The following is a 23,834-nucleotide window of genomic DNA, read 5'->3' as shown; positions in this document are numbered from 1 at the left end:
TGAAGTCTGATCATCGGCTTTCTGCTTATTAGCAAATTAATCCTGGAGCACAGGGTGAGTTTAAGCTCATCCATACTGTATAAGTCCCTCCAAAATGTTTTGCTTGTGCACTTCATTCATGGAAGGACAAGCAGGAACAAGCATGTGCTGAGCTCCTTTAAGGTCAATGCTGAAACTGTGTTGTGTCTAGGTAAGTAGTACTTACATGGAACTTACCCTGTTAACTTTCATGAAGACATTGTATCTAGCCATACATTTGAAGGCTTACACTGGTTCCTTTTAACTTTTGCCATACCAAACAAGACTTGAGACCACATCTTTGCTTCCTTTGTAATGTACATTCTGTGGATATCTGAGTTATCTTTAGGGATCATAAAATGATTTGTGACAGTAAATCTGTGGCTTCAGCCAGAGCCTAAGAAATGGCAATGTTTGTAAGTGCTAAAAGTAGGTATTCTTTTTAATCTCAAACAGCACAGAGTCAGCCATATACTCTGTATTCTTTCAGGAGAGCAACAGAAACAGTTCCAAAAATGAGTTTAATTGCCTCTGTTTCTTTTATTTGGTTAAAGTTGAGTGACTTTGTTTACAAAATCAAATTAGCTGATCCTTTGCCACTTTCTTCTTTCATCACACAAACTTTTCCTATAGGTGTTTTAAACAAAGTGACTATTATTTACAAATCAGAGGGACTACAAGTACCAAAATGCTAGACAATTAAAAAAAAAAAGTCTAAATTTAGGCTTCTAAATTCGTCTTTCCCTGCTCCTAGCAGCATGCCTCCTCCTACTCATTTCACTAGCTTTTAGCATTTGACTGGCTCTGGCACTTGTCTGACCCCTTTGGTGAGGCTTTTCTGCTCACTAAACTGGTAAAACCCAATACTTTCTTGGGTTAGTTTTTTGCTGGCATAATCACAAAAGTACAAATGTGGAGTAGAGGAGCAGAGAGAAAAGGAAGTGACACAGGTAATGGAAAATGTCCCTTTTAGCAACAGAAGCAGAGAGATGGCTCAGATGGCTTTGTCTTGACCAAGCGTGCTCTGATTTAAATACTTTAAAGATTAACATTAGGCCTTCTTTTACGGAAATCTTGGTTTCTCAATATTGCAATTTTTATAAACAGATTTTAACATAAGCTTCAACATCTCATGTTTTTTTTAATCATTTCTGTCTGCTTCTGTTGCCTTTCAGGTACCTTGTCCTTTTAACTGCCTCATCTGCTCTCATCAAAATTTTAGTGCTTACTTAAGTTACGTTTTTATTTTACTATTTGGTCATACACGTCATTATTGCACATAATTGCAAGCTCTTTTTCTTCAGTGCTTTCCATGCTATGAGGCAGAAATAGAGATGGATTTCTTCTAAAGTACGGACATTTTTTCAAATGTTACCAATAAAACCTTACAAAGAGAAAAAAGAAACAAACAAAATAATCCAAATCACCAGAAAAAGTTAGAAGGATTCCAGTATTTACTGAACATTCATTAGATTAATGCCCAAAGCTGTCTATTTTTTATTTTTTTCTTTGCTACTGTAACCTTCTCTATTATAAATGGAATGTTCAGTATTTCCTGTCTTCCCCAGTCAGTTTGGGGGATTTATTTGGAAAAAGTGATCCTTCATAGTTATACATATTTTTGAAGAAGTAGATTGACTTTATTTGTCAGACAACTGAAACATTCAACTCTGAGACCCTAGCCAAATTGTCTTATCTATGCTAAAATGCCTTTTAAAGATCTGGCTATTTACTGGTGTAAGTGGGTGAATCATTGGCTTCATTTTCTTAGAAAATAACATAGGAGTTAGAATCACAGTTTCACTAGGATTTAAAAAGCTGCAAGGATTTTTAGAAGTAATGCTCTTTGTCCTTGTCTGTTTTAAAGGCTAGTAAAAATAATTATGTATAAAAACAAGCTAAGGGGGATTTCTAGCCTTGCAAAGTTTCTTAAGAATAAATACTTATTTCTTGTTTTAGGACCCAAATTGCCATGTGATTATGCTTGGTTTATGAAGTCCTAAGTGGTAGCATTTATAACCCAGTTGCACAGTATTTAGATAATTTTTTTTTTGGATGAGAGTTTGAAGAAATCTGTGGTTTATATCAAATGGAACTTTTACCCTTCTAATATGTGCGCTCAGTCTTTCTTCAAACAGCAAAATTTCTTGGTGTTACAAACTCCCTTGCGTTATTACCAATCCTTTTCTAATGTACTTTCTTCGCTTGTGGTACCTGCCTATCTCTCTGATAAGAAGGAGGACACTATGGAGGCTTGGAAGAGTCTAATAGTAGTAGTTAAATTGATAGCCTGTTTGCAGGCAGCTTGTTACTTGTGTCTGAAGCCAAAGTCATCATTTTGTTTGTCTTAACATGCTGAGTACAAGCTTTGCAGTTTAAATTCAACCAGATGTTCCTTAGCAGAGCTACTCTGAATTCAGTATTCTACAGTACAACTCCATCGGTTCTGAGCCTACTGACGCATCTTTGCTTTCAGTTTTACTCTTCTCCTTATTACTGAATTATCTTGAAATCTCTGTATAATACAAATAATTTTGTACCTTTTATAGAAGAGTTCCCTCTCATTTTATTTAGCAAAGTTAGAGTAGCACACACAGCATACTTTTCAGCACTGGGAACAATTTTTGAGTGAACTGATGGTAAGGAAGGCATTTATTCTCGAGACTTTTCAGAAGGATTGTGTAGTTAGATTTGCTCCAAATTTGGTCTGTATTTAAAAGTAAAGTTTCCTAAAAAGTAATCCAAAGACCTTTCTGTGTGTACACATGCAATGTGTACAAATTAACTATTATACCTATGCATACTGACCTGGATTAAGTACATTTTATATGTAAACGCAAGTGAACAGACTAACGTGTGCTCCTTTAAATATCTGGAAACAGTGAAAATTATGCAAGTTCTAATTTATAAGTTTACATAGTATAGGCTTTCCTTGTAAAATAAACAAAACCCTGTTATTTCACAAATACGAGATCAGAGCCCCTTTGAAGTTTTTACTGAGTACTTGTCCAAGACTGCATGCTCCATGAGATTTTCAGAATACGCCTCAATATTCAAAAGTAAGCCTTAAAAATTGAATGCAAACCATTTAAACATTAAGAGAGTCTTGAAGATTAAGGAAATTGCATTTTATTGAAACACAGGAGGATTTATTGCCAGTCCATTTGCCTTTGCAATAAGTGGGATAGTCCTATTAATGGGTTTAGTCTTGTGTCTGCCAGCACCGTTCCGATTTCTAATTTGTTCTTTGCTAATATTAGAAGGTATTCAGCCCTAAAGTTAAAATTATGGTTGGCTCTGCTAACGTCTCAGAAATGATTTCTCAGCAGTCTATTTGTGTGTGTTTTGCACTTTGCTGCTTTGTTCCATGCTTGGCTCTTGACTACTTGATGCATAGTGTCCCACTGAGCAAATCGTAGTGGACTAATTAAGAACTACCAAGACTTTCCCAAGTTATGCAAGATCCCCACAGCTACGAAAAGCCTTTTCAGCCCCCCGATCGCATACTGCATTCTGTTAAACTTTACTGCTGTTTTTTTTTTCCCTAGCATTTTTCAGTATGATTTTTCTTAGCGTAAATCCCACAAGCTACGAGCACATTGAATACCAGTAACCTCGATTTAATGAGACACGATTACTGATAACGCAGCATTGGTGATGTGCTCTTTGACATGAATCTGTAAAAAGTGAAATGAGAGCAAGCACTTGGTCGTATATGTCAGAGCTCAGGCTGTATGATAACAGAGACTGAACCTCCTGGTCCTGGGTGTCATGTTACTGCTCCCGGCGTCAGGCAGATATTTTTACCTCAGTGTCGCTGGTGTGGGAAAACTTGGAAGACCTCAGCTTGTGTTGAAAGTACAAGAGGTGGCCAGGTTAATTGTTAGGATGGGTCATTGGTGTCATCTCATGCAACGAACTTTATGGTGAGAGTCCTGTAAGTGTCCTCACTTCACACTTAGATTGATCATGTAGGTTGCTCAGTGTCACACTATATCAACAGCTCTCTGTCCTTATTGCAGTTTGTTACTGAAGTGTTGTAGCACTGGAGAAATTGTTCTTCTGGGTTATCCTATACTGGAATAATGTTCGGTATGAATGCCCATAAAGTTTTGTCATTAGAAGAAAAAACAAAGAAGAAAAAACCACATTCGGTGGTTGTTCTGAAACAAGCAGAAGACAGCTGTATTGTATGCTCTTGCAGTCGAATCCAGGATATACTGCACAGTGAGATTACAGCTGTGAAATCCTGATAGTTATATTTTATTTTGTTCTTTAAACAGACTTCTTTTGTCCAACAGAAAATGCCTGTCATTAAATAGCAAGTTTGTGAAAACCAGAGCCAAATATACCTTAAAGCAACAAATCTCCAGTGACCTCTGCAGATATCAGTGTGCACAGTGATTGGTACAGTTGATTGGCACTGTCAGAAGCAGGAGAGTCCCAGCTACCCTGTGTGTATCTTCTCTTGATGAATTTATGGATTACCAGGCAAGAAAGGACAGCTTTTATTTCTCGTGGCCAGTCTGGGCAAAGAGAACAAGAGTTCAGATTTTAAAAGAGAAATGCCCTAGACCAGCTAAAAGTGAATGAAATTGCTGCATTGACATAATGATGAAATAACCCAAACTGTCCTTACTAAATGCATTAAAATAAAGTATACCAGCTGAGCACATCAAACTTTTAACCCTATTATTTATTTCATACAGAAAATGAAATCGAAGACTATCCAGTTTTGATTTTGAATGATGTGATAAATTAAAACAGCATCCATATCTCTCTTCTCGTGAATACTTAGAGGATAGAAATAAGTTCAGGGCTCTTTGCTTTGTTATTGCTTAAAAAATGCAACACAAAACCAGGTTTTCCCTATTCCGACTTCCTGATAGCTGAGTTGCAAAGAGGCACATGAATTCCTGGGTAGGCTGTAGTGAAGTCAATGCTGATTGAGTTACAACATAGTTCTGAATATTCATGTTATATAACTCCCAGCAAAAAGACCTTCACTTCTCCTTAAATCACTTTAGTTAAGCACTTGTGATTTGCGTAAATAGGTCCCTAAATAACTAATGGGCACATGGAGGGAAAATGCTTAGCATGTCACTGTTGTTTATGTTAAGTCCATCTAGGGAAGAGCTCTTGTGTGGATAAAAAAAAAAAAATAAAGATCCCCGAATATTGCTGACTGTGCTGGGTGTGGGAGGGGAGGAGATTGTCTTCTCAATGTCCTTTAAATCTGCCTGAATACCTGCCCGAGAGCCGCTCCTGGATCATAAAGCCATAAGAACAGACGAGTGGGTTGGTGCCAGCCCCTCTGTTGCGTTACTGGATGTTTGCTACCTCTGCTCCAGACTGTTCTGGCTTCTCTGGCCTCCTCTTTGCTAGACCAAACAAACACAATTTTATCAACTTGTCCTTACATGTCAGGTTTCCTCACCGCTTATCAACCTTCCTCTCCTGTCTGGGCTCTCCTCAGCCCATGCTTGGAGCTGAATACTGTTTTGCAGATTAAATGTTGCCAGCGTGGAATGGAAAACACTGCCTAGTTCAGTGACTTACACAAGTAAATGTGGCAGGCTATCACCTCACAGCATTTTCCTTCTGGTTTCCTGTTGTTTTGTGACAGGACGCTATCACAACACGTGTGAGTGGCATACAGACAATTCTGTTGGGAACATATTTTGCAGCTAGTCCAAGGTCGAAAGTCTCATACATTTGTTTTTTAGTTTCCAGATGTATTCCTTAGTCACTTATCTCTGCGTTGTGTGTTTTTTTCCTTCTCTGTTTTTTTTTTTTTTTTTCCCCCCCAGGTAACATTCTACTGATTTTTCTAGTTGAAAAAAAAAATAGCACCCTTTTGGTCAACAAAGGAAAACAAATATAATTTTGGTAGTCATTCTGTTACCTAATATGAATATTTTTCTTTGAAACCTAAAGAAAGAACTAACTGTATAGAACTTTCTGGAGCACAGCCAGATCACTTCTGAAAGGGTGAAATTCAGCTGTGTTTTCTGCTCATGTGGGCATTGCTGTTGCTATGTGGAAAGTTCAAGACCAACAGTTGGAAATAAGTGTTGAAATACTTCGGAAGGTTATCATATTTCAAAGGGTGAAGTTTTTATTCTTCATTTAATTCAGCCTGCTTGAAAGAGCTCACAGATCCTTCAACTGATGTGTCTCTTCTGTGGAACGGGAAAGGTCAACAGAAAAGTGCGATTAAGATGTCCATTTGGGAATATAGTTCTCTCTAAATCTTACTTGACATGTAATCTTGTGTAGAGAAGTAAAGGTAGGAAGTAGTAAAATACTGATCACAAATTGTTTCCTGTCAGCACAGGAGCTGGAAATAGTACATCTGAGTGTCTTGTTCACCATTTTTCTTGCACTGTGATTAAGCAAAATGCAATTCTGCGATTACCAGCATCGCTTTTTTAATACATACTGAATTTACAGTTAATGTATTCTTGCAGCTACGCTAACTTTAATATAATACAACTCATTACGTATGTTCTTTGCAGACCCTGGCAGGTAGTTTAATTCACGGTGGACTTCAAAATCCAGGAGTTTTAACTTGGCTGATGAATCACCTGTCAAGCCAACCGTGTGCTCAGTAAAGGGTATACCAGGCAAGGGAAGCAAAGGATTACTACTTTTAATGAGGAACAAAATCAAAACTCCACTAAGATCTCTTAAGCTCCAATATAATATTTTGCAGAGAAGGCAGGGGGGTGGGAAAAAAGAATGAGAGGAAATATAGCACAATAAAAGATTCCTTCATGCATAAAAAGTGCAGCAGTCTTAGAGAAAATATATACTACTAGGGGAAAGCACAGTTAATGGCTGTATAGTATCATAATCAAAAAAGTGGTAGTGAAGAAACCTAAATTCTCTATAGCAGCCTTGAAGATGGTTGAGTCGTTCCCTAAGAAAGCAGTCTCACTAGTATTTATATATGTACTTAAAATCACATGGATAGCTCAAGTTACTAAAGTTGTGCAAGCAAGAAAATGTTTGCAAGACCATGCAGAATTCAAACTTGAAATGATATCATAAAAATACTTGAGGTTAGTACTTTAGTTCTTGTACATTTAATACTACCTAACTGGTGTAAAAATTATTTGGTGTACACTACTAGTCCATTAATGCATTATTAAAAATTTTTTAGACAAGTATTTTACGGGTACATACTTGCCTTCATCTGTTGTTCTCTGGAACTCTGTTTTTAGCAGGTACTGGTGACAACTATCGAGTGGTATTTATAGCTTTGTTTTGCTCCCTACTGGAAGGGCTAATCTCTTAGAAGCTTCATTCCAGTATCTCAGATTAATTTTCCACAAATTAACCTCAACAAATTCTAGTGCAGATGTTCTTTCATTGCAGGAAGTATCCCAGCTGAGATAAAGGTGCTGTATAGATAGGAAAAAGGGCAAGGGACAGTCATCTTTTTACTAGTCAGCAAAAGGTAGGTGCAGCCAGCTTCAGGAAGAAAAATATATTCCAATTAAGTCCAAAAAAATAAACATTTACCTATTTCAGTTACTTTTCCTTTAATAAATCTAAATGGAATTTGAACATGGTACATCATTTTTAAGATCTATTAGTTCTAGTTTTGTCTTTTTTGAGTAACTGCAAGAGAGTTTTACTAATCATTTTGTATGTTCACTCATGAAGTGCCTTTTTTAATCCCTTTGCTCTTTTCCAGTTACCTATGTTATATTTCCTTATATATATATATTTCTTTTCCAGGACACTAAACATTCATCAGGTTCAAGCTTTGTTTCTTCCCACAGCTATTAAAGAACAGTTTGATTTTGCTATCTTTCCTCTTGCTCAGTGTTATTAATTCTATATTGTTTTGTGATATAAAAAGAACTGTGGAAAAGAGGGGCAAGGACAATAGCAATCTTTGCTAATGAACATAGTTTAGGTAAAAGGATAGCAAAATCAGTGATCAACACATCTATATTAATGTCTTTGTTATATCACCAAATATTATTGGCCTTGTAAGAAGTATGTATCTTTGGTGAGACAAAATAAAGGGATTCTAATTTCAGGTTTCTATATCAATAGCAGTTTGATTTCAGTGAACTAAAAGCATCCCTCCAAAACACCATGCTTATAAAAAAAATTCCCAACAGCTTCACCTGTCAACAAACCCAAAAGTTTAAATGTTTATATTGCACAGGGGAGATTTATGAGGAAGTCTATGCATTTGCCTATATTAAGACAAATCTGCATTAGCTTAAATGTGTTAATAACAAGGCTTGGGCAGTGGCACAGTTGGTTTATGGCAATGCTTTTAGCTAAGGTTATCAATTCTCAATTCAAGGGCTCAGTAAAGCTACATATTGATTTCAGTTGAGTAGGTGTCAAAAATCTGATTATAGGTTAGACTTAATTATTGAATAACATACTTAAAGAATTCTCTTCAGGCTCATTTGAACATGAAATAACAGATTTGCCTTTGTTTTGTAATTGGTTACAAACTGTCTTTTTGGATTATCTTGACAAAATCTGTGTAAACAATGGTAAGGGATCAGTAATTCTGCAAGGTCACGTCCTATTACAGATACTTAAATTGGGAAGCCAAATGAGAGCAAAAATCTGTCTGTAAGGACACGTAACTTCTGCTCCAAATTGTTTCATGCCAGTTCTGTGATTAAAAATTGAAACTGGGATTAAGTCTGACATCAAATGATATTCTCAAGTAGAAAGCTGTTTCAGAGTAAGAAAGCCCGAGAGCCAAAACTGTTTCTATGTCAAAAAAATAATGACAAGAAAATTAAGCCTGCCAGCTGGCACACGTTGGAATTATAGAAGTGTCCAGCAGGAGAACTGAATGGAATGATTTTTTGAAAGCTGGTAACTAAGTTTCAATAATATTGTCACCTTCCCTCTTAAAAGTCTATAAATAATTCACACCAACGAGTATCTGTTTTACTCTGATTATCTTACACCTTCTAAACAAAACACCATGGCAGCAGTAGTTTTCCTCATGGAAAAGACATCCGTTCCTAGTAAAGGCTAATCTGGTCTGCTGAGGTTTCCCATTTAAAGCATGGATTGAAAAAAAAATCAAAGTCAGTGTTTAGTTCCTTTAATACGCAAAATTATTTTCAACACACTTGACATCAATTTTAATTGTAACAATATAGCATCTCAAGGCTGTCTTAAAGCTTAATGAATGTGCTTAAAAATGATAGCTAAAGTTTATGGTTCCAGCAGTATTATAGTCTGTGATGTAACAAGCCTCTTATTTCAAGCATGCCTAGAAAACACATCATTACTAAATTTAATATTACAACCTGCCAAACTAAGTAGATCAGCAGTTTGAAACTGTAGAGAGAACAAATGCAATGCAGGGAAACAGAATAACACAGTTTTGCATCTGAAATACTTGTAGAGTGTATAACAAGTTTCCTCATGTTAATCTAGTGCCTTGCACTTTGAAGGAATCCCACTGTGCCTCCAAAAACCAGGACCTTTTATAACCTCATTTTCATTATAATGAAGGCAATTTTCTACTTTCCTTTACAGTTCAACAGAACCACCATTTCAAAAGTGATCAGCTTGGTACCTCTTCTGCCCGGTTTAATTTTACATTTGAGCTGCAGTCATACAGAGAGAACAGCATGGATGTAAGATATTAACATTTTTTATTTACCAAATGCTTTAGGCCCACCTCTCCAAAGTGCTGCTATCAGTGCCCTGTTTTCAGAGCATATGACCATTTGTGAGTGAAAATAAATTATATGCATGATGTAAGTTTTCCAAGGCTTCCTTAAGGTGCTGTGTAGTAAATATTTTTTAGTTCTCTTAAGACTCACACTAACACCTGTCTTTCACAGAGCTTCATTGAAACAGTCATTTTTTTCCTCTTCATCCCGTACCCTGTTCTTCACTGTGCTTAGCTGGAAGGATTTAGTAATAGCTGTTCTTCTATAGCGTGATCTCCAAAAACTCATAATCCATTTTCCAGTCTTTCAAAATCAACAAAATAAGGTGTCATCATCTGACTTGAACAATATTTTCTGTGGCACACATTACAACACTCCTCCAATCTCTGGGGTCCAAATTAGAATTTGTTATACCAGCCTTGGTAATTTCTGCAGACAGTTGGTTGACTTGACCTTTTAATCCAGCTAGCTTTTTCCATTAGAGGACTAAAATCACGGGCTGCAGGCAGAATTGACTTCAGTCAACATGTTGTGAGGAATGAATGTGAATCATTATCATTCCAAATTACTAGTGCTCTGATCCATGTAACAAACCTCAAAAAAAAGTCACAGCAGCCGCCTATTTTTCTCGGCAGGACAGTCTGTGCAATGTCCTCATCCCAGAGGACGGCATTTGGTCTCTGTAAGCACAGTCACCACAGCCTGTGCTGCCCTCTCTCCAAGGCAAAGGCAAGTGTCTAACAACGCCCGAGCACGGCCAGTCACTGTGGGATAAGAGATGATTGTTTCATAATCCATGCGAGACAGCATTTGCTGTGAGCGAAGGACATCAAGGACATGGTTGAGGCGTCCTTCTGTCATGCAGCTCAGTATGGTTCCTCTCTGGCAGGTTAATATTTGACAGCAGTTTCCTTTGCAGCAAGGACCTTGAGTAAAAAAGGAAACAAAACAAGATCCAGTAAGTGCTCATTTCTTCCAGAAGTTGTTAGCAAGTGGTAGTATCAACATTGATAAATGTAGCTACTAGAAATATAAACTTAGTAGAGAAAGGAGAAAGGAATAGGAAGAGTTGGTTTGTGTTCTTTGTTCATAACCACTACAGTTTATTTCCATCTTTTGTTTGAAACTCATGAAGAACATGTTACAGAAAATAAGCATTTTTAAAGATTGTCTGGGTTGTATGAAGGGAGGAGATTTTCAGGTCTGGCCCTATTCTCATCAAAACTTGCACAAAGCAGTTTGGCTGTACATAAATGAGAAAACTTTGTCCTGTAGAAAGCAGAACAGCTAATAGGTAGTTCAGGATAGCAGTACCGTTTGAAACATTGTGAAAGTGGGAAATTGAATATATATATATATATCTCGAAGCCAAACTAGTAACAAAACTAATACTTCTGGCAAAAATGATCAAGAGCACTGTGTTCTGCCTCCTCACAGACAGCTTAGGCTTACACCTATTAGAATACTCAGTACCAACAATAAGGTTTTTAATGTCCAGTAAATACCATACACCAAGAGAAAATTAATAGCTGCAGGCCATTCTTACTTTGGAGAACATGCCTCTGTCCTCCTTATTTCTAAGTCTGGACAGTAGAGTTCTGCAATGAATTTTTCCTGTATGGACAAGTCTGCTGCTTTATCCTGAATTTATGCCATCCCTCTGTAATAAATGGAAGTGGAGAAGAATGGCCAGCCAGACGTAGGAACTATCATAGGCCAATTTGAAAAAAAAAGAAACTGAAAAAAAAGAAACAGCTTTTCACCTATAAATAGAGGCAGGCTTCACAAGTCAAAAGCTTTCCTACTAGGCAGTTTCTAGCTCAGGAGGAAAATCCCAAACCACATAGGAAAGGAAATGAATGTCCCCCCCCCTTCTCCTTAGTCACCCCCCCCCCTTTTTTTTATAGTCAATACCTACTTTTGTAGCAGTATAAAATACCTTAGAACTCCCCCCAATTGTTTTTTTTTTCCAGACTTTAACAAACAATTAATGTATTTAATATCCTCATGTGCTATATTTTCCTGTGTTTTTACTATGTTTTTTTCAGGCCTGTTCTCAGTCTGAATATGATCCTGGAAAACAACAAGTTAATGTTCACAGTAGCCAATGCCTGAACTTCAGAGGACAGGAGTAGCCATGTACCAATAGCTTCATGAGACATTTGTATTGTTTTTGGCAGTTATTACATTAGAAATACCTGCAAGTGTGCAAGAGAATTCTGGTAGAAACATTTTTTTCCCCCTATCTCTAAACAATCTGATCATCAATTAAAGTCTGGTCTGGGAGAATATTGTCCTCTCAACTGGAAATGAGAGTCTTACCTGTCACTGCTTGTTCAGGGTGCATAGTTTGTTGTTTGTGCTTAAGTGCCAGTGGTGGGTCCTTACGCTGACTGTTTTCTTTGCCTGCCATTGGACCAGATAATGGAGGAGTACAAAAATCTTTTCTACAGTCAGAGCCTAGGTGAGCTAGAAAAGAATAAGATGAGACCCTTGAATTGCAACAGCAATTGAACAGCAACAGGAACCTAACTCCTTTTCTTATTAGCCGATAAGAAAATAAGGTTATTCCTTCTAACACAGGGCAACAGATTCCAGAATGTACTTGTTCTGTCAAATTTGACAGGCAATATTTGATGTGCAAAGGAATGGCAGCTGTATGTTATGGGTCAGGGTTCTGAAGTTATTCTAAGAGGCTTTTTGATCTACACACTAAACCAAAAGATACCATGGTGGCTCTGCTTTTCTGCAGTGAGCTCATGCTTCAGATGATACCAGTAGGGGGCAAAGTTCTGAGAATGGACAATTGTACTTGGAAAATGCATGTGTCTATGGAACAACTAGTAATGTTTATCCTTTTCTTAGAATAGTTAGAGCTGAATATATATCAAGGTAGAGACCTGTCTTTGTTGCGTTCTGTGGGGTGGAGTTTGCTAGATCCATCTCAAGAATATTTTCTCTTCTTGCATGATTTGTATTGCTATCAAGTAGAATAGTTGTCAAGCTTGGTAGTACAAGAGGGATTTTCTTGCTCATTACTTCGTTGTTCTTTTGTGGACACATGACCTGAAAAAGATGAAAATAGGGAAGAATTATCATCTTGGAAACTTTCTTCCAAAACCTTTTCTAAATAGTTTCCTCTTGAAATCTAAGGCTGTTTCACAGAGCAGAGTAAGGTAGGTATGAGCATATAGACATGCTTAATTCAACTTCAGCTAGTTGCCTATGATGCTGTGGCAGATCTGTAGGCTACCTGTCCTGGATTTTACTTCTGTCCTAGATTGCTTCCACAGCTTGTGCTGCTGGCAGCCATAGTGTCACTACAAACTGACTTGTTTAGTTTAAAGTTAGTTCTGATCCAGACACGTGAACTCCAGTTCTTTTGCTATTGGCAAGCCTGCAACAAGCGCCAAAATCACTTTGAAAATGGGAGTTAACAGTATTTTGGAGTGATCACAAAGCTGTTATCATTGTTCTTTAAGAAAATTAGTTGCAGATGCTAGAATTCAGCCTCAGGCTTTTTTTCCCAGATGACATTTTGAAAACACCACAAGAAAGGCTAGATTTTTGCCATTTCATTACGACATTTTCAAGGAGTGGTTCAAAGTGACTCTTAAGTGGATAAGGTTGTTTTTGCAAGAGCAGAGTCTGCTGCTTAGAAGGTGGTAAAACAGGGTTTTGTTGGTTAACTGGATGTAGTTGTCCTGGCTAGGGACAAAAAAGGGTTAGGGACATTTAGCTGTAGAGTGTTTTTATTATGTGGTGTCAGCACTGCCAGGAGAAACAAGAAGCTCATGAAGTACTCTTGTAAAACTCTCAGATGCATGCCATGTACTTACCTCTGAATTGCGTATGCCTGTCTGCAACGTGTATATTTCTGAACCTTTGCATGCATTAAGTGCTGTCTCCTGGAAAAAACAGTACAAGAATGCCAATAAGAATACCCAATGTTTGCTCCATTCACAGTTGTCAGGAGCAGGAATTTACACTGACACTATGTATTATGCTCTTGGGTATGCTGATACATAGTGATAGTGAACTGCATAGAGCAGCTTCACATTTTAACACATGTAAGTGGTTGTAGAATCTGACTTAAATCTTCTGTTGCTGTTTCTACTTTAAAATCCAGTTTTGGATCATGCAGGAAAAGGTGAGAATAGCCCTATACTGAAATACTTATATTGGGCTAGCTATAACATGTCCTTCAAGTATCCAAACAGCAGGACCATCCTGTGTTTCATATGCCAAACTCTGTCTGCAATAAGGATGTGTTTATACTTGTAACTTTTCTCCATGTTGTATGTCTGCAGCAGATTTGTTCCAACTCTTTACAATTCAACAGTTAATGAATCAAGCCATTTTCAAGAATTTCCAGTAGCTTTTTCCCAGTCATTTTGGATATATTATTTGTCTAGTTACTTGAACAATAAATAATGCTCGTTGCTAATTTAGCAAAGAGAAAAGCAGTCTTGCTCAATGGAGGCTAAAGTATTAGATTATTTAGGAACATATTGCCAAATATTCCATAAACTTCAATGGTAATAAAATGACGTGGACTATAGCTATGCCACCTATTAAAGCATTGATCAAGTCTGTTTTATAATCCCAGTATGTGATTGCAACACAAATAATTTAGTATGCAGTAACACAGGTAGCTCACATAAGCACAGCAACAAAATCAGTGATACAGAATCAGTTTTGTAAGTCCAGATGGAGTTAGAATACTTGGTCAAGGACTGAAGTGTACCAATGTAGTTTCTCTACTGTGCCTAAGTTAACTAGATAGGCTATAGCTATTCTTGTGGCAGTGAGATTTGTGCCAGATTTCCTACGGCAACAAACAAATATGGAGTTAGCTGTGTCCCTCAGTTGTCTGCCATTCCCCATCCCTTCAGGAGGTATCAGAGAACCCTCTTAGACCTGAGGACATGTGGTGTTTTACATTTGAAACATGCCAACTTAGAAACAGTGAAGCAGACAGAAGAGTGCATTGGTGGAGCAGGTATTAACACTGTCCAGGTTTTGGAATAAATATCTTTAATCAGTACATACAAGAAAAATTGGCCTTGATCCTAGACTTAGTGTGTTCTGCTTGAAGCTGATATTTATTCTCACTCATATTTTCCAGTCTGATTACAGCTGGTAACTGGCAAGAAGCTATCATTTTTATGATCTTGGTAGCAATTGACAGTTTCTAGAGAAGACCAGCCAGAAAACCTTACAATACCTTTTTTTTTCCTCTAAACAATTCCTGAATGAACTTGAAGGGCCAAAAGGTAGTCTCTGGCCTGTCCAGTAAAGCAATAAAGACAAAGCCTTTTCCTGTTTTGGGCCACAAAGACTGTAATTGAAGAATCAAGTAACATCCTTATACAGGAACAAAATGTAATTTGCACTAACCTTTGCATCCATCAGATTGTAGATTGCATTAGAAATTGCCTCCTTATTTATAGTAGTCAAAATTCCATTTAGAAGGTCTACACATTCTGCAGGAGGAATAAAGCATTTTAAAATACTCTGTTGCATATGAAAGTGTGTTTATATTTGGGCAGTGTATTGCAACTAACCTCACTAAGCATGCTATTGAGTATTAACTTTATTGTTATGTTGAGCAGCTAGATGAACTAAGTGGAATCAGTTCAAATACAGCTTGTACCTCATGCATGCTTTACTTTCCTTTTAGAACTGATTCTAAAGAACTGTCACAGAGTCAATTTTTCTTAACTGTTTATACAGATGTACCCTTGCAGAAGGCTTACACACAAATATATAAATTTAACACAGTAAAACTATATGCAAGTGCTGAGGAAACAATTTGCATTATGTCTAGCTTTGAAAATTTGCTTAATAGTCCTCAAGTATCACAGTCTTAATACTTCTTGGCTTTTTTTTCTCTCCAATAGAGACAGGGTAAACATAACGGTTCCACTAACAAACAACAATGGCACACCTCACAGGGAACTGGTTAAACACTGGAAATAAGAAATGCTTAAGACAGGTCAGTCTTTGTTAGAATAATGCATTTAGCTAATATCCCCTTCTTTAGCTCCCCTCTCCTTACCCCCCCCTTTTAAAAAGCATTATACTAAAATACAATCTCAGAGATCAGTACGCCACCTCTGGTAGGAAGCTTCAGATAAAGAAATCTACAGTACTGCGAGGGTGATGTGAAGGCTGCTTTGCCCTCCACTTCAGATATTCTGTCATTGATTTGGAGTGCCAGAGCAGTGTTCCCAGCGAGACCGTCTCAAGTACAGACCCTGTAAAGAAAGCAAACCCTGAATGTTACCTGCAGTATGTGGTCTGTAATCTGGTTCTTGATGCCAGCAAAGAGCAATAAAGTGCAACAACGTGTTCCTCTGGGGCAAATTGCTTGGTATAAACTCCTCCGAAATGCCAGGCCGCAAGCTGTTACAGATTCCTGTCAGAACTTCCAGCAGGGTTTTTTGACCTGCAATGGATAGGAAAATGTCACCACAAAAACATTAAAGACATCAGAACTTTTAAAGTGATATTCAGCATAAGCTATGTCAGGTATATTAAAACTTAAAACAAAGGCTACTTTTAGAGGCAAAAGTAAATATGTATTTACTCTGTGGTTAATGGATATGCTAGCCTTTAACAATAACCATAACTAGTTATTGCAACAGGCCATTTCAGGAGAGAGAACTGTCCTAACAAGAAGTGACAAATGAATATGTACCCATGCATTGCAAACTACAGGCACAGACCCCTCAGATATACATCTAATTATTATGGGTATATCCTAAGCACACAGTTCATATAAAACTTTACACCTTATAAGAATATCAATCCTATTGCACAGAAAAAATTACTTCGGGCAACCACGAGATGGCAGCCATAAGTGAAAGCTGTGTGAATGAATATTAACCTACTATTCCTATGCAGGATTTTTGAAAGGTCCTTCTCAGCCTGCTAAATGTAGGAGTCCTTCAATCAGCAAGCCATGCAGAACTGAGCCCATACCAAAGAGGTCTCTTTGGCATCAACCTGCATAAAATATGGATCATCCTTCCACTATGACAATTACTGCATAGTGCTTTACAAACCATGTTCTTTAAAACTGCTTGCTATTATCTAAGAAGGTAAGATAATCTTTTTTCTTAAGAGAATTTAGCACAAGCTGTCATTTCTTGATTGGGATTTGAAATTCATGGCAACTCTAAAATGAGCATACTGCACATCCTGTTGGCTACTTGTCACCAAAACATTGTCTGGTTTTGAAGTGATAGTGAAATATAAGAGTTGTTTCTCCCTAAAGGTAATCAGGAAACACAACTGAGTAACAGAGTGCTTCAACAAGCACAGAGAAATGCTACAAGTTGGGTAAGAAGCTACAGTTTTCCCCTGCAGAAAAATCATCCGCCTGGAGACACGGAGGATTTGCTGAGGGATTCTGATCTTTAGCTCTGACAGTAATAGAAGGCAAAGGGACATCAAAAAAGACAGTGCTGTTTGTGTCATCATTTCCCTACAGTAAGGGAATTTGTAGAAAATATTAGTTTGATAAAATGATACATGAACAATAGAAATGAATACCTTCAAAAGGCTTTCGTCTGCTTAGGCTCTCCCAACACATTATTCCAAAACTGAAAAAAACACAAAGGAACATTCATTAATTTGGAATTCATATTTATGTTCTCATTACTCCCAAGAGCAAGTTTATTGGTTTAAGACAGGACTTTCCCAAGACAAAGCCTATTCAAATCTTTCCTAACTTGAAGAGAGACATTTCTCTGCATTAAGCTTTGATTTTCAAACAAGCAGTTCTTACAATAAATCAAGTTAGAACTATATATACATATGTTTTTTTGAATAGGATCAATTAGAATTATATTTCAGGTTATTACCTTCAGTACATTTACTCTTGTCAATTTCAGAACTTTCTGTTCTCTGTCATTTTTGTTTTGCTTTCAAGTAATTTAAATAGCAAGAAGGGGACATTATAGCAGGTACTAACAGGCTTATCAGTCAGTTAACCTACCAAAAACTTGATCCTCATCCCCTGCATGTCTGTTTTCTTCAGCAAATTTTGCTGGAGATCCAGATACTTTTTTCCTTTTCTAACAAACCAGGAAGTATTCCAGTGATACCATAGCTCTGTATTATGTACAACTCACATCTCAGGTGGTCTAAAATACAGTTAAACCCTCAATCTGCAAAATTAGAGGCAGAAGCAAGAAGCCTGCAGGAAGAGAAAAAGCAGGCTACAGATGAGCCAGAAGTAAAGCAGCCTACAGTGGAAGAAGCAATTCTAGAATAAACTTAATTGTATATTCATATATCTTGCTGTACTGCTAAATTTCACATGTAAGAGAATCCCCTATTCTGCTGTATTTATAAATACATTTTATTTATAAATAAATTATTTAATAAATTAACAATTAACAAATTAACAATTTAATAAATTAACAATTTATAAATTCTGCTGTATGTATAAAGTCTGAAAGTGCTTTTACTTAAATACCCCTTAGGAAAATATTAGTGTAACATGGATGTACATGTAGCTTACAAGCAACTAAGCAGTACTTCATATATGACACTATTTTCTTTATTACACCACTATCTAGATGTGCACTTCTCATGCACTGAGTTATGTCTGAGCATCTAAAATAAAATAAGAATGACATGTTGGAAATTAATTATGGCACTTGAAATAAGCCTCCTCTCTTCCTGCGCAAAAGTCTTGTGTTTATGAAAAAATCGGATCAGTTGCATCATTTATAGGTCTCAAGCATATGCATTGTTTGACTCACCTTAGTGCCTGTCTCTGTGGCAATAAAGCAGGAGTTTTATTTGCTTAAAAGTTACCTGTAGTGTTAGTCCACAGGCTCCATAAAAAGATTATAAAGATGCATGTCCATACAGAAAATAGTTGCAGTTTGAGGTTGTCTCATTTATCAAGACAGATACAAAATATTTTACAGTTCCAAAACAGACATGACAGCAGATAATCTTCCTCCTTTGTATAAATCAAAGTTAAGATGTATGAATGCTTGAGTGGCTCAGTGAATTATCTGAGCAGGTTCCTTGGGACCTCAGTGGGACACCTGAGATAAAGGTCTAGATTTTTATCTGGGCATGAACAGTTCTTCCTGAAACTAAGTTCAACAACAGTTCACACTTAGAAACCACATGAATTGTAGTCATTAGGTTCCTAAATGTGTATGAAAATATTCTGGCAGCTACATTACTCTTAAAAGTTTGGGTCCATTTGTAAGTACTTATATAAGAACTTGTAGCAACAGTTCTTAGCCGTAGGATATTATTCACCAAATGTGGGGAAATTCACATTTAATTCACTGCTGTAATCAGCCTTACATGGAATACTGTCTGATTGCATTGTATAAATCTGGCATTTTTATTGTAGTGTCTTTGCAAATAAAGATTTCAGCAACATTATAGAATCTAGCAAGGACCAGGTATGACCTGCCCATAGAAATTCCATTTACCTGTAAATATCACCTTCCCGTGAAGGAAGGCCGCCTCTGAGTATTTCAGGAGGGATGTACACTAAATCCTGGCATTTTCTCTGATTGCAGTTCTGCAGGTCTGACCTCAGCTGCTGTTTCCTCCAGTTGGTTAGGCCATAATCTGATATCTACAGAGACAGGAGAAAAAAGTAAGTTTTTGTAACAATACTTCCGTCTCAGAACTAAATGTTGGTTATTAGAATAAATACATGCAACTATAGGGCAGTTACTGGACTTCACACAAACAGGCTATAGGCTAGAAGTTCCCACCTTGGCTCTGTACTGCATATCCAAAAGGACATTGGAAGGTTTAAGGCTGCAGTGGCAGAAAGCAGGCTCAAGACTGTGAAGATGATGCAACCCTTCAGCCACATCTGACAGGATCCTTATGAGCAAGGGAAATGGAAGATCTGGGTACAGCTGATGCTAAAGAACACAAAGTACAGGTTTTGCTAGAGTGAAACTTTTACTATTCACATTTTCATTTTGACAGTAAACAAAAGTACAATGCAGAAGTTGAATAGCAGATGTGACTACTGTCCATAATTTACATGCTGGTTGCTCCCTTTTGGCTTAGCTTGTAATTAGATTTGTCACAAAAGATTACTTCTACGTACCTCATGGATGAGCGAGTGGAGGGATCCATTGCTCATCCACTCAGTCACTATCCCCACAAGTCCATAGTACTGGTAAATCCCAAGAGCAGGCAGGAGACGTTCAGACTTACAGCACCTGATATTTGCTATATCTTGAAGCAGCAGCTTCCTCTCCCTGTAAAAAGAGAGAGAAGGTTAGAGACGGGGTAGACTGAAGGGAATTTCAGCTAGACATCAAATAATGTAGACAGTGGAAATGAGAAAGAACCATATAGTTGACACAAGCCAATGTAATTCTACCAATAAAACCAGTATTGTGTCATCTTCCAAACAACTGTAAGAAAATTAAGCAATATCTTGTGTAGTGTATTTTTCTAACATAGTGTGAAAGAACTCTGGGTAGATTAGCATGAACATAGGAGCAGTTTGAAGCAGCATTTGAAATGCAAAGATGGGAGAAAGCTCAAATGTGAAGTGCTAGATTAAGAAAAATCAAGTTTTTCCCCTCATAAACTTGTATCCTTTTGCATTTAGTGAGACCCACATATACAGAGAAATTAAGATCTTCCATACATATCTGATGGGACCACATCAAAGCATGACATAAAACAAACTGAGTTCAGATTTGATATAAGCAGTATTACTCTAATGACTTTGTTGTATTTAAATTCAACTGCATACCTGAATTCAAATAGTCTGTATTTACAGCATGTAATGAAGCCTTGCTTTGATCATGAGAAGAGTAAGATTTTGCCAAGGACTCCAGACAGTTAATCCCTTGTGCACGGGAAACATTGAATTGTTGATTAAATTGGGCATTTTCAGGGAAAATAACTCCTGCAACACTTTCAGCTTTTGTTGTATTTGCTTTTAAATATCCAATTATCTGTTACTTCTGATCTGAAAATTAATGGGAGTTCATTCAAAATTCAGTTGATTTCAACAGACCTGAAGCTCATTCTCATTATCCTAAGTCATCAGACTTCAGTTTCTGTTTCTCATATTTGCGGTACTGATTCACAAGCCTGTAAGCCAATCACTGTTAGTAATTTACAGCCCCACCTGTTTTAGCACTTATTTCCACAAATCTAAGCATTTATCATCAGCACACAGTTGAAAGTTTTACAGGCAGAGTAGACTGCAGCTTATTCTCCTAGTTTTCCTATACCCAGTGTAATGTAAACAAGGGATCAGAATGGTAGCAGAGAGAAAAGCACGACACAGGCTTTAGTCTTAGGGAAGAAGTTTAAGTGAAAAGATGCCACCAAATCAGCATAGCATGTTAAATTCAAAGAGGAGTAAGATGTTGATTACTGTGAATTGATTTAATTATAGCTTGTGTTTTAAATAAAATGTGAATAGGAGATGCAGAGTTGTTTTTTCTTTAAACTAGCTACTAAAGAAATAACATTAGATCATGTTACAAAATTGCTAGACTTCTACTGCCTAAAAAACAAGCAGCTCCCCAAAAACAAAACAGAACCTTACGTATTTTTAAGTTTTCAGCTTAAGTTGACAGTGATGCTGTCAAAATGGCAGCAAATGCTGCCGGAATTCAGGAACAGATAATTTTATTTTTTTAAAATCTAAAATACTGTTTTTTCCTCCCATCTTCATAATGGAAGAAGTTAAACACTATTTATTCACATAAGACATCTGAATTTTACTTTTAACAGAAGTTACCTCAATTGCAACGTTCTCAGTTAAAAAATGAGTTGTAACTAGTCCATTGTTGCACATCAGACTCTTTTTCTGATAAACAATCAGGTCAGTGATTTCCCCTAAAATGCTTTTGTCTTGCTTCATCCAAAATATCTTGGGGTTATTCTTAGAAACTTTCTGTGCCTTTGTCACCCCCACTGGAATTTTGTGGCAGATAGGCGGATGCCCATCCACTATTAGTGGTGTGGTTTTGTAATTGGGACATATATACACATCTCATTGCTCCGCAACCCTGACCCTTATCCCTCCCTCCTTCCACTGCTCTATTCCTTCATGCATACTTGCTGGTTTAGATAGAATTCAGCTGAGGTCTCTTTCTCCAGAAAATGTAATACCATACATGGCATGCTCAATATTACTGGTCAGGGTCTGAAGACATTATTGTAATAGAGATAATGAATGATTTCAGGATTGATCTCTACTTTTCTAAAACTTGAGAAAGAAAAAAAGTAGAGCTTGTTTCTTAGTATAACTGCCTCCAATTTGCCTCTTGGCAAGTTGGGATTTCTAGGAACAGAAAGATGTTTGGGGATCAGAGATTGTGGGCATGCCATGATTCATTCTGGTACTACCAGTGTAGTTTTGCGTTGCCAGCCTGCATGGATAGTAGACCAAAGACAACACGTACCTCTCTGTAGCATTCTGGCTGGTCAGCAGCCTCACGGAGATGTGTGTGTTCCATGAAACATGAAAGGCTTTCAGTGCAAAGCCTGAGCCTGTCCTGGTCAAGGTAAAGCTATCCAAATCCTCCTGAGCTACTACAGGCAACGGTTTGGCCATTTCTAGATAGCTGGCTTGGGAGAAAAAAATATCAGAAATAAGTTTTTAGGCCTACTTTTTGTCACTACTAATAAAGCACAGTGAGGTTGCACCACCCCTTCCCAAATAACCACTATCCTAATCCTAAAAGGTAATTCTTTTTACCACTCTGTATCAGACTTCCCTTAAAAAGACAGTGAAAATGTGCCAATTGCAGAGGACTGTCCAGACCATAACTTACCATCCCAGGCCAGAAGGTGCTAATTAATTTTTTTTTATTTATTTCCATCTGATCGCTTGGAAATGCGGGGCCATTATTTATACTATAAAATGTGACTTTAAAGTGATTCTGAATTATGTAGACAACAAATCAGTATCTATCAGTTGTGTGCTGGATAGAAATATAGTTTCATAGAATATCCTGAGTTGGAAGGGACCCACAAGTACTGTGTATGTATAATAAGGCAAACAAACATGTAAGTAATCAAAATAGTTTATTCAGAACTCCAACGATAGTACAAAGAGGCTAAAATAATGAATATGGATCTAAACCATTCTTAAACTTACATACTTCTATTTAAAATGGAATTAAGTACAGCTATAACAGTTCTTGAAACTCTTGCTAATTTACTATTTAGATTAAAAGGAAGAGATAGCAACCAGCTCCTTTTTGGATTTGCAAAACCTTATTTAACTAGAGATTCTGTAAAAACAAATGAAAAGCAATTTAATCTTTCTGTTACAAACCACGACACGCTGAGGAACATTGTCCCTATATTCAGGTTTCTACTTCTCTTTCCACACCTGGACTTAGAGTTGTTTACTGGTAATATTTGACCCTAGAAATGAGATCTTATTTAAGCAGTACTTTACCAAGGCTGCTAAAGTTGTTGGAAGTACTAATCACAGAATATGGCATAGTTTAATGAAGTTACAGAGAAAGTTTCACTAACTTGCAAGTATGGTACTAAAGCCATTTTTCCAACAGATCTGCTCTTTTTAATGCTTTTCCTCCTACACCCATTTCAAAGCTCACTGACAAATCACAAAATCAGTGTTTCTTCAGCAACTTCTGCAATACAGGATTTTATGTTATTTTTAACAAAACATTAAAAGCCTCAGCCAAGTTTGTTATCTTCCCCTAGCTGGGGTGGGCAGGAGGGAGATTGCTATAAAACCATTCATTTCAAGTTTCTACTTTTAAAGGCAATTTTTAAGAGTAATTCATAATAAAGATGGTTTCCTTGGGACAAGAGAAACTTTCCTAAGTTAAGCTAATATTCAAATGTCTAAGTAAAAGAAATTGGAAGCAAAAGTTAACTTACCTCCAAAAATATTAGCATAAAAACTACAGTGTAGTGAAACTGCTGCAGATACCCGGTAGAAGTCTGTTTCGTGGGGCATTCAAATACAGCTGGAGCTTTGCTGCCTGTGAGTCAGCTGCACTGTTTATCTCTCCTTTTATTGGCTGCCTGCAAACATCTAAAATTTCCTGGTAGGTTTTCTATGCTGTAACTCTTTAGTGACCGCAGCTGTGTTTTCACAGGCTGATTTGTTAGCTGCCTATA

At 37.1% G+C, this 23,834-nt stretch overlaps 1 protein-coding gene and 1 long non-coding RNA gene across 5 annotated transcripts in view; one reads left to right on the top strand and one right to left on the bottom strand.

The window, feature by feature from the left end:
- LOC136791825 (uncharacterized) overlaps positions 1-23,834 on the top strand; it is a 37,321-nt gene that overhangs the window by 3,165 nt on the left and 10,322 nt on the right. The window contains exon 3 of one of the 2 annotated variants that reach the window (XR_010834643.1): positions 7,399-7,962. The exons of the other annotated variant lie outside the window; for it this stretch is intronic. This is a non-coding gene — a long non-coding RNA (uncharacterized lncRNA). Of the gene's footprint in view, positions 1-7,398; positions 7,963-23,834 lie in introns of those variants that run through there. 2 annotated transcript variants of the gene reach the window in all.
- On the bottom strand, positions 9,100-23,739 carry LOC106043112 (receptor-interacting serine/threonine-protein kinase 2-like). 3 transcript variants are annotated; one of them, XM_013192412.3, is made up of 12 exons: positions 23,592-23,738; positions 22,136-22,301; positions 19,807-19,960; positions 19,460-19,615; positions 19,169-19,317; positions 17,256-17,305; positions 15,985-16,146; positions 15,096-15,181; positions 13,535-13,603; positions 12,596-12,761; positions 12,018-12,164; positions 9,100-10,621 (listed from the first exon to the last, which is right to left on the bottom strand). In XM_013192412.3, exons 1-12 carry the CDS (start codon positions 23,668-23,670, stop codon positions 10,350-10,352), a joined length of 1,656 nt encoding a protein of 551 aa, XP_013047866.1. In that variant the 5' UTR covers positions 23,671-23,738; the 3' UTR covers positions 9,100-10,349. The 3 variants fall into 3 exon arrangements, with proteins under 3 accessions (XP_013047866.1, XP_047934598.1, XP_047934597.1); XM_048078641.2 differs by having other exon boundaries at positions 22,136-22,297; positions 23,592-23,706; XM_048078640.2 differs by lacking the exon at positions 13,535-13,603 and having other exon boundaries at positions 23,592-23,739.

Source organism: Anser cygnoides, chromosome 12 (genome assembly GCF_040182565.1).
Source record: "Anser cygnoides isolate HZ-2024a breed goose chromosome 12, Taihu_goose_T2T_genome, whole genome shotgun sequence".
NCBI lineage: Eukaryota > Metazoa > Chordata > Aves > Anseriformes > Anatidae > Anser > Anser cygnoides.
This window is presented reverse-complemented; position numbering and strand designations above follow the sequence as displayed.